Source organism: Oncorhynchus tshawytscha, linkage group LG13, assembly GCF_018296145.1.
Source record: "Oncorhynchus tshawytscha isolate Ot180627B linkage group LG13, Otsh_v2.0, whole genome shotgun sequence".
NCBI lineage: Eukaryota > Metazoa > Chordata > Actinopteri > Salmoniformes > Salmonidae > Oncorhynchus > Oncorhynchus tshawytscha.
The window spans coordinates 22172427-22182688 of NC_056441.1; the positions used below are offsets into that span (position 1 = coordinate 22172427).

The window sequence follows — 10262 nt, forward strand, 5'->3', positions numbered from 1 at the left end:
GTTTCCATGTACGTTCGACAAGCTAGTTTTTGAGCTAGCTGGCTATCTAGTGTTGTCGCATACTTAGTTTCAGAGGTAAATAACTTGCAGAAAGTAATCAATTACTTTGGTAAATAAACTAAACCATATTCATACGGGGTTTTATGACCATAGAAATAATCCAGTGGTTATAATTGGGTAAGGAAATCCAATAATTCCTTCAGCTACCAAAACAAATGATCTGCACCTCCCTCTGCCATTGTTTTGTCTCAAGATTCAGACCATTAATGGTGTTTTCTATTCCATTCCGGGTTTTTATGAGCACCATTAGACCAACAGCATGTGCTCATACTTCACCTGGGTTAAGCCTGATTAGGTTCTCATTTAGGCTTACTTACCTTACTCCAGGACTCCATAGTCTCCGACTAACTAAACCAAATTTAAGCCACGTTCATGAAAGCTACATAAAATGTCCTAGTTTAACTGGTACACATTAAGGCCTACTCCTGGCTTAATCTAAGCCCTGTCTGCTCAAAATTTGAAATGACCTTTTCTCTCCTTCAATTATTCCCACAATGTGATCGTATACAAATGTCAGCAAGGTTTGAAATTGTTTTAGTCAAACATATTTGTTTGGGCTTCTTGAGGTCAATTTGTATTCTACAAATTATTTGTAATTATGTTCTGGCCCCCGACCATCCGCTCAAGAAAAACCTTGGCCCATGGCTGAATCTAGTTGATTATCCCTGGCCTACATGATTAGATTATTATGGACAAAAGAGCAAAACAATTTGTATTTGTCAAAGGGTAGCAAAGCATTGATGATCATGTCACCAGAATAAGACACTCAATATTTATTGGAAAGGAGCATCAAGCTCATTACCTTGAATTTTCACCACCCTGTGAAGTTCATCACAATTTATTTCATCTGTAGCCTAATAAACTGCATGCTTACCTGACAAGTCATAGTGGCAGGACCACACATGTCATCGCGTGACTCTAAAAGTACTTCGATATGGTTATTATATCAATATTTGCGCATAAAAGCGCCTGACATTTATTGCATAATACATTTTACCGATATAAAAAGACCCCACTTGGTCAAAATGTCTGTTTACCAGGCCTGTCATATTTTTTTTATCTGACGTGCTTTACGCACATAACACGTTTGGATGGAAACCTGGTTAATTATATAAAAATCTTTGTCATAGATGAATAGTGTAAACATTTAATTATATTTGCCGACACGGTCAAATTTTGGCACCAGTAGAGTGGCTATCAAGCTATATAAACTACGACCCCTCCGCAAACACTCCAATGTTGGTTACAAGGTGGTACTTGTTTAAATTAAGCGAATATCATGCTACCATTGGTGCATTAAAATAAGCGTTAGGGTGTGTCATCCTATCCCCTTAATAATCCCGCCTCCTTAATCCAAGTGTTTGGCATGGCATACTTTGGTCATCACACTTTAATCTGGTTTCATCCAATTTCATGAAAAACATGATTTTGACTGTTCATGAACTTTAACTTTAGCAACCATCATTGCTGTTAGTATGACAAGCATATGCTTCTACTTAGAATTGCAACGTATGATAAGGGAACAGGATAGGTGAAGAGCAATGATTATTATATTTATATTTCCTGACCCTGTTTCACCTTTAATTCACAGCGCTTCTGATGAGGGCCATGTTATTGGCTCTCTGAGCCTCTGACAAAACTGTCCAACCACATTAATTTTGAGTTTATTGCGTTTAGGGTTTGTATTTCATTTCTTTACCAAACAAGGTAACAAGGTTAAGGTAATACATATGAAAATAGTAAATGTTGACTTCAAAGGTTTGATAGTTTGCTGTGTTTTCGTGACTGGAAATGCAATGTCTTCCACACACGTTCAGTGAACTTGTAATAGGGTGACACCTAGTGGACTGTCTCATTTATCTGGCTTCCTTGTTTGCTAGAGGACTGTCTCATTTATCTAGCTTCCTTGTTTGGTAGAGGACTGTCTCATTTATCTAGCTTACTTGTTTGCTAGTGGACTGTCTCATTTATCTGGCTTCCTTACTTGTTTGCTAGAGGACTGTTTCATTTATCTGGCTTCCTTACTTGTTTGCTAGAGGACTGTCTCATTTATCTGGCTTCCTTACTTGTTTGCTAGAGGACTGTCTCATTTATCTGGCTTCCTTACTTGTTTGCTAGAGGACTGTCTCATTTATCTGGCTTCCTTACTTGTTTGCTAGAGGACTGTCTCATTTATCTGGCTTCCTTACTTGTTTGCTAGAGGACTGTCTCATTTATCTGGCTTCCTTACTTGTTTGCACTATTTCAATATGTAAATAACATTACTGAGAACAACCAGATTCAATAAAGTAGATTATGCTGCAACGTTGAGGTGTGTGCAGTACTTCCTTCTCAAGCCTTCACATGACAGCTGGATAATGTTATGGAAGATATTAGTAGATCAGTGTTTTGTTTCGCAACCCTCTAAGGGTTTTCCAAGGTCAGAAATTCATAAGATCAAAAAACAGGCATTACTACAAAATGACAATGACCTCATGTAAGATTTGGTTTGTCTTTGGTAAAAAATAATAAATTGGGAGCCACTGCATGGCTGGAGATGACTGGAGCAGGAGATCAATGGATACTGTGACTTTATTAGCCTGAAGGCCATAATGTACTCAAATACAGCAGCAAATAAAAAAATAAACTAGTATGAGACGCTTGAATACAGCATTGACTCAATGGAAAAACAGGTTAAAAAAAACAACTTGAATCCAGCTGTGCTACATTAACCATATTATAGACCTGCTTGACAAGTTGTATCATGCCCACAAATTGACATTGGGCAGTGGGGGAGACAAAACTGACCAAAAAAATAAAGTTCAATGCCACTTGCTGAGTAGCCTTTCCAGTGCTGCCTCTAGCCTTTTAGAACCCCCCCTCCTCCTCCAGTTTGGAACTCTGTAGTGAGTGTTGCAACAGGGGACAGACAATCTTTGTGCTCTACAGCACTCGGCGGTCCCGTTCTGTGAGCTTGTGTGGCCTACCACTTCGCAGCCGAGCTGTTGTTTCTCCAAGACGTTTCCACTTCACAATAACAATTGACCGAGTAGCTCTAGACAAACTGACTTGTTGGAGAATGTGGAACCCTATGACAGTGCCCCGTTGAAAGTAACTGAGCTCTTCAGTAAGGCCATTCTACTGCGAATGTTTGTCTATGGAGATTGAATGGCTGTGTGCTCGATTTTAAACACCTGTCAGCAACAGGTGTGGCTGAAATAGACAAATCCACATATACTTGTGTGTGTGTGTATATATATATATATATATATATGAGTGTCTGTGAAAGAGTGACAAAATTACAAAACCAATGGAGGCCCCCCTGGAGGTCAGGGCCCTGGCTCAACTACCTTACCTAGCAATCTTAAAATGTTTTGCTGACATGGTCTCATTGAGCGACTGTCATAAGTGGGAAACTACTGATACACAACAAAATGTCAAAATTGCACCTGGTGTATTCTACTTTTCAAAAGTGAGTTGAGACCCAACAGTTCCTTGAAAAAGAAAAGGGCAGCGCGTAGTCTGCCTATAGGAAGAGGCGAATCCAAGTCTGTCGTACCTGCTGCACATAAACATTTTGGGGGAATAATCTTCAAATTAACACTAATAATTCAACAAATGGAATCAGATCTACTCAGTTAAGCCAATGTAAAGGTGTGTGAACCAAAGTCAAAGTATAACACTGGCCAAAGCTGTTGTTACACTGAAATAAACCCAACTTCATGAGGGAAGCACACATGGCAAATATAAAAAGCATTTAAACATAAAACTGTTTATTTTAACAAGTGTTGTGTTTCTGAACATCATTTTAAACAACTTATTCAGCTCTGCTTCCCTCAGCTGGTCGAACTGAAAACTAATACAGCGCCTCCTTCTAGACAGTTCTGGAAAGGTCAATGTTGAACCCCTAATTGATCCCCCTTATTGTGTAAAATAAACCTTAATGTTAATATAACCATAGATTTTTTTTTGCATTAACCAAAATATTTGTTGTTGAAAAATAGATATTTCACAAACTGAGTTCATATTATAAAATTTAGCCAGTGTTCAACGTGTTGTCTATTTATCCATCTCAGCTCCATCTTGATTCGACGGTAGAAGACAAACAACTTAAAACAAACAAGTCTTGTATAAATCTGAATTGGTAACAGAATTGAACCGGTGAGTTGAATCGTTGCCAGTTGTCAATGAGATTTCATGACATCATACAGGGGAAGTACCTAAAATCAGCACTTATACAATGGATGGGATACTGTTGGTTTAAGACAGCTATAAAAACAATAGAACCTAGAGTGTATAAAACACACAAAACACCTGTCCATTTAAAACAACAGTGTCTAAAGTGCCACAAATAACTATCCTGGTGGATTTATGTATGGTGTGTGGTAATTAGACCCAGGGAGGTCCTGGTCCTGCCCAGGGACTCCGGGCAGGGCTGTGGCCCAAGTAGGCTCCTCTGTAGTGGGGAGGGCTGGGAGGTAAGGCTGGGCTGTGCCGGGGGGACAGAAAGCCTTCATGTCCTGGAAAGAAGGGCTGAGGGTGGCAGGGTCTAGACACCATAACAAATGGGGGGCTGGGGAGCCTTCTGTACTCCTGTGACTGCACGCCCCTCATCTTCATGGGGAAGGGACCAGAGTGGGGATTGGGTCCAAACCCCTGGGGCATTGTATTGTGGGGGTACGGGAGGACCTGGGGTGTAAACTCGTCAGGGTTAGAGTGAACGAAGTGCGGGCCAGGGGTGGTTCTAAACCAATCAGAAACCACTTGGTGGGGGTCACAGTTTATTCTGTGGCCCTCTGGGAATGGCAGGTAGGAGCCAGGGTCAGTCTCATACTCCTGCGGACCTGATCTATAGGTGTCAGGGGTCAGCTGTGTGCCTCCATAGGCCCATGCTTCTCTGTACTCAGCCTCACATAACTGCACCTGCTGCATAGCTGCTATGTCACCCATACGACTGCTCATCTCTTCTCGGTGAAGGGCTGGCCCTGCCTGATCTCTATGAAGGGCTATGTCATGTCTGAGATCTGCTGTGTCAACCATATGAAGCCCTACGGCGCCCCTATGAGTTCCTGTGAACCCCTGCGCCTGGTGCCGTTGTAGAGGCTGGCCTTGCAAATACTGTTGGTGGTAAAAGTCTGAGTTCTCCTCCCTCTCTCCATCCTTTCCTTCCTCTCTCTCCCCCTCCTCCACCATGACCTCCACGATGAGCCCAACTCCATTCTGAATTTCAGCTCTGCATCGCTCCTCTTCCTCCATCAACTGACGGTCAGTTAGCTCCTCTCCTGTAGCATACCAACAGTCAGTTGTCACTTCTGTTGTAAAAGACTGATTGTCAGTTGATCGTTCTCCTGTTTGGTACATTTTGTCATTTGACCTGCTTCCTGTGGAAAACCCACTGTCTGTTATCCTCTCTCCAGTAGAGTACAGACTGTCAGTTGTCCTGTCATCCTCTGCAAGCCTCTGTGCCCCAGAATGACACTCATTCCCCCTCTCCTCCTCCTGTTCTTCTTCCATTAGAGGAGTGTCTGTCAAGCTCTCCTTCAAGAGACAGCCGGTAGTGAAGAGAATCGGCCCGGCAACAGACGCTGTGTCAGTGATGTCTCTGGCACAGGCTAGACCGGGGTAAATACTGCCTTGTCGGTTGTTCTGCCCCACTCGGACATGGAACTTTGTGTCAGTGAGTCGGTTATTTTCTGAATACAGATGGTCAGTTCGGTCCTGCTCTCTCCTGAGGTAAACCAGGTCAGTTGTGTTTTTCTCTCTGCCATCGTACAAAGCATAGTCGGTGAACCTCTGTTCCCCTCCGAGATACAGACGGTCTTTCTCTGTGTCCTCGTCTCCCATAGTCAGCTGCTCATCAGGTATGGCTGGGCTCAGTCTCATAGTTGAAGTGTGTGCATGTCCCGGAGTGCGTCTCAGTCCCGGAGTGTGTGTATTTTCATGTGTGTTTCCGAGTCTTGCGGCAACTGAGTTTCCCGGCTGGCCAAGCAAACGTGAGGGATCGGGAGAGGGTTGGAGTGAGGCATCTACGGTGGGGGAGTGAAGGGGTGAGGCGTGTCTGAGGGAGGAGGGGGAGGTTTCCAGGCTGAAGGAGTTCCTCTCCAACAGCCAGGGGCCGTCCGTCATAGATAGACTGACCTTGAACACCGGCTCACAGCGAATCAGCTTTGCAGGAACCCCCTGCAGTCCCGCCCCCTTCCCCTCAGGCCCGCCCAGAGACGTCTGACTTCCAGCTGTGACATTTGGGGTCGGGGAAAGAGAGGGGTCATGCTGCCATGATGAGGCAGGACGCTTCAGTGAAGCACCTTAAGTGAGAGACAAAAGGAGACGAAGAGAGCGAGGGAGAGAGAAAGAGGCAACGAGAGAGAGAAAGACACTCACAAAGAAGAGGAGTGATAAATGTTAGTAAAAAGTTATACATTTTTCTATAGGCAAAATAAAGACAACCCAATGTGTGTAGCAGGGAATGATTCAGGGGACGTAAATTATAAAAAATGAATTAAAGGGCCAGTGCTGTCAAAAATGTGACTTTCCTGCATTTTATGTACATTTCCACACTAGGAGTTGGAATACTACTGTGAAAATTATGATAATGCCCTTTTAGTGCAAGAGCTGTTTGAAAAGACCGCCTGACATTTCAGCCTATTTTGGTGGAATGTAGTTTTGGCCTGCCTGGTGACATCACCATCCGGTAAATTAGTTAATAGACCAATAAGAAAGAGTTCCAAACCAGTCTACCAATAACAGCTAGTTTTCATTTTTTCCCCCTCCCCCACTTAGACCACTCCCAGACAGTCCTAGCAAAATGACTGCTCTTGCTTGAGAAATTGCTCTTGCCAAGAAGCTATTTTTGTATATTTTTTTCAATTTTGATTGAAAATCACAGGAAGGTACTTAATTATTATTTGACACGGGGATGAAAACAGCTGCATTGGGGCTTTAAACTAACTGTCAAAAGGTTATTTCCAACACAGTGGTACCCAATGTCTTTAACCACCCATTAACAAAGTTGGCGCATCATCCCATGAGGTCATACACTCACCAACCAGTGGCTTGCTTCCATGGAGAAACTCCTCCTCCAACGAACTAAGCCGTGATTGGATAGAGACACTCTGCTGCAACACAGGGGACTTCTCCGATTGGCTAGATGAGTTCCGACTCTGGGTGGTCGGACTCCTCCATAGGACGGTTCGGTTGTCAAGCTGGACAACAGGCCTCTCTGGTTGGACGGAGAGCCTCCGAGGCGATATCACAGTTCTCTGTGACTGGATGGTAAGATACTCCGACTGGACTGATTGCTTCACTGATTGGCTCTGAAGATCTCTCTGCTCCCTCCCAGTCCTGGTGGCATGCAAGAGGATGAGAGCTGGAGGAGAGAGAGAGAGCGATAGATCCGGGGGGTGACACAGCGTGAGTGACGCTGACTGGTACAAAGAGAAAAAAAACTGATGGATGAAGGAGAAGAGAGAATATGGACTGACCATCACTCTCGCTGTGTGTTGTCATATCGTCATACATGGCAGCATCCAACTTCAGCACCTAACAGAAAGACAGGACAGAGGAGATTTGCACGCACACACAAACATCACCCCAGCATGCACAGACACACACATACCTGTACGTCCCCGGTTCCTTCTCTCTTCTCTAGTATTTGAGCCATCTCCATAAGAGGCCGGGCCAGCTTGGACAGGTCAGGAGGACTCTGCTTCCACTCTGACACAAAGTGAGGGTGATGGACTTTCTATACAACGACAGCCACAGGAGAGAGGAAACACACAACTGGTATACTGGTATACATGCAGCTGTATTAGGCTAGTTGTAGGTCAGTGATTGTGTAGAGCAGTGTGTTGCATTCCCCAACGGGGTGCGCATTTTTGTTTTTGTCCTAGCACTAAAACACCAGATTTAAAAAAATTAATCATCAAGCCTTTGATAAGAACGTGGTGTGTTAATGCTAGGGCACAAAAAAAAAATGCACCCCTTTGTGTCCCTGGGACAAGGATTGAGAAACCCTGGTGTAAGGAGGTGTGGTTTAACCGTACAGGTATTACAATAAGACATCAGAATCATTAAGTAGCTTGTGAGTAAAGAGCACAGATCCAGAAACACACATCCCACACTCACAATGTAGTTGTATCGGTGGAGACTCCCCATGATGTGGCTCCTGACATCAGCCTTACTGAGACGACACACACACACCTCACACAGGTACACCGCCTCAGAGTCCAAGCCGAGTGTCACACACTCTGTCACACAGCCCAGACCTAAAAACACACACACAGGTCTAAAGTACACACATTGGTCTAAAACACAGACGTATCATTTACAAAAACACAGAGTTGTTCCTGACCGATTATGGGCTGCAGTCTGTTCTTGTTGTTCAGATACACCCTAAGGGAGTTGGACAGCAGGCTCTGGCCACACACAGCTACATGAGGATGAGAGAATGAATGAATGACAATGAAAGGAAGAAAGAGAGGATGCTGAATGGATGAATGAGGATGAATAAAGAGCTGATAACCCATTGCCTACCATTGTGTGCTCCTCCAGGCTGCATAGTGGCAGACCTCAGGTGTCAAACACCCTAACAACTGAGAAAGAGTGAGAGAAAAAAATGCGACAGAGTAGATGGAGAAACAGAGAGAGGGAGGCAGGGGGGGAACACTGTGTGCAAACACCACAAGGTGGCTCAACAACACCAGTCACTGCAAATACGGGGCTGCAAGGGACAGAAGCAGATATCAGCTATGTTTTTTTAATAATATCGAGATAATGCATTATCTAGCTGCTATACCACACTCTACATCTGTCAGTTTGAGTCTTGACTCAAATGGGTGCTGTAAAGTCAATCTCATTTTGCCGTGCTCGATTGACAATTGGCATTGATCCCAATCAATTCCATAAAATAGACTCCTGCTCACGTTTAACGGTGCAATGTTTCACAATATCATATTTCACACAGTTTGACCATACAAATATATTGCCAAATCCATTCTTACCAACACAAGACTTGAAAATGAAGCCGACTATCAGTCTCACCATTCGTCTTTGTTGATGATGCACGAGCATGTGAAAGGTGATGTAGCTGATTGACTGGCGTCACCAAGGTGTGCTGATAAAAAGTCAAATATAACTCAACTACAGGACTCGATCTATATTTGCGAGATAGAAGAACATACAAATCCTTAATGTAGATATAATAATTAATCTCGGCAAGAACAGAGCGCAATGTGCTAAAATTGAAGAATAGGTCAGTAACAACTTGAATGTGGTCACTGGCCTGTCTGGCTAACGTGTCAGCAATATTTTCTTCCAAATGGTTTAGCAAAACGAAAGTGGCTAGCCAATAGCCAAGAAACAAAACTGGAGTGTCAGGATAACAACATTCGACAAGCTACCAAATCAAGGCTCGTATGAAAACTGAAGTATAAATGTCACTCTCGCCAAGCTATCGTTAACAATCAAATGTGTGCGAAGGAAACTCCGACAGAACTTAAATTACATGAACGCTAGCTAGCCAGCAAGCAACTAGCTAGCCAGCAAGTTAAAAAAAAGTTATCCATATGGCTAATTAACATATAACAATAGAATGACCTACCGGTCTGTACTCCACGTCAGGGGAAATGGTGTGTTTGATCTGTCTTTCTGAAATAAATTGTTAAAAGAGATTACTGACACGGATTATCAACTCGACGACCGCACTGCGTAAAGCATGAGGTCAGATACAGCGGGAGAAACTCAAGAGTACGGAACCAAAGAGGGGTGAGGAATTTATTACAGCCTGTTAATCGCACGTCTTCCTTTCGTAAATCAGAGTTTGAGCGGTAATAAAAATGATTATAATTGAATGGGTCAAAATGATACACAATAAAACTAAATTCTCTAGTTTACTTTCATCTCCGCAGGAAATCTTTGAAGAGCAATGTGAGCTCAAAAAGTGTACATTATATTGTCCTGCATGACATGAAGTTGGCTATGAAACACTAAAGAACAAAACAGCCATAAAGATAATGTTGCTGTATGAAGAGTTCCCGGTCTGTGTAATGTCACCATCAACTGAACATACAAAACCCTCTGCCAGTCAAACGTGGACTGCCATCTGGAAAGATGCCTTCCAAGTTACCATCCTCAGTGAGCTGTCTGCAATTCTAGCAGACATGCTCTCTCTGGCTTTACTCAGGAGCTAATGAATCTTGAACAGCTTCCTTTTCTCACCTCCACAG

At 43.4% G+C, this 10262-nt stretch overlaps 1 protein-coding gene across 9 annotated transcripts; it reads right to left on the bottom strand.

Annotated features, from left to right (window-relative positions):
* Positions 1 to 2613: 2613 nt before the first annotated feature.
* On the bottom strand, positions 2614 to 9782 carry si:ch211-199g17.2. 9 transcript variants are annotated; one of them, XM_042295361.1, is made up of 9 exons: positions 9638 to 9782; positions 9079 to 9191; positions 8572 to 8630; positions 8390 to 8467; positions 8164 to 8303; positions 7655 to 7780; positions 7521 to 7578; positions 7082 to 7405; positions 2614 to 6344 (listed from the first exon to the last, which is right to left on the bottom strand). In XM_042295361.1, the coding sequence occupies exons 3-9, from the start codon at positions 8594 to 8596 to the stop codon at positions 4429 to 4431; spliced, it is 2667 nt and encodes an 888-aa protein (XP_042151295.1). In that variant the 5' UTR covers positions 8597 to 8630; positions 9079 to 9191; positions 9638 to 9782; the 3' UTR covers positions 2614 to 4428. The 9 variants fall into 9 exon arrangements, with proteins under 9 accessions (XP_042151295.1, XP_042151291.1, XP_042151298.1 ...); XM_042295357.1 differs by having other exon boundaries at positions 8572 to 8758; XM_042295364.1 differs by having other exon boundaries at positions 9079 to 9151; positions 9638 to 9781.
* Between the last annotated feature and the right edge of the window lie 480 nt (positions 9783 to 10262).

What these genes read in the sequence shown, in the direction of transcription:
- si:ch211-199g17.2 (XM_042295361.1), bottom strand. Translation starts at nt 8,596, where the DNA reads ATGCAGCCTGGAGGAGCACACAATG. An exon ending in TCCACCGATACAACTACATT is followed by an intron (nt 7,781 to 8,163) that starts GTGAGTGTGGGA and finishes GTCGTTGTATAG; the next exon opens with AAAGTCCATCACCCTCACTT. An exon ending in AACACACAGCGAGAGTGATG is followed by an intron (nt 7,406 to 7,520) that starts GTCAGTCCATAT and finishes TCTCTCCTCCAG; the next exon opens with CTCTCATCCTCTTGCATGCC.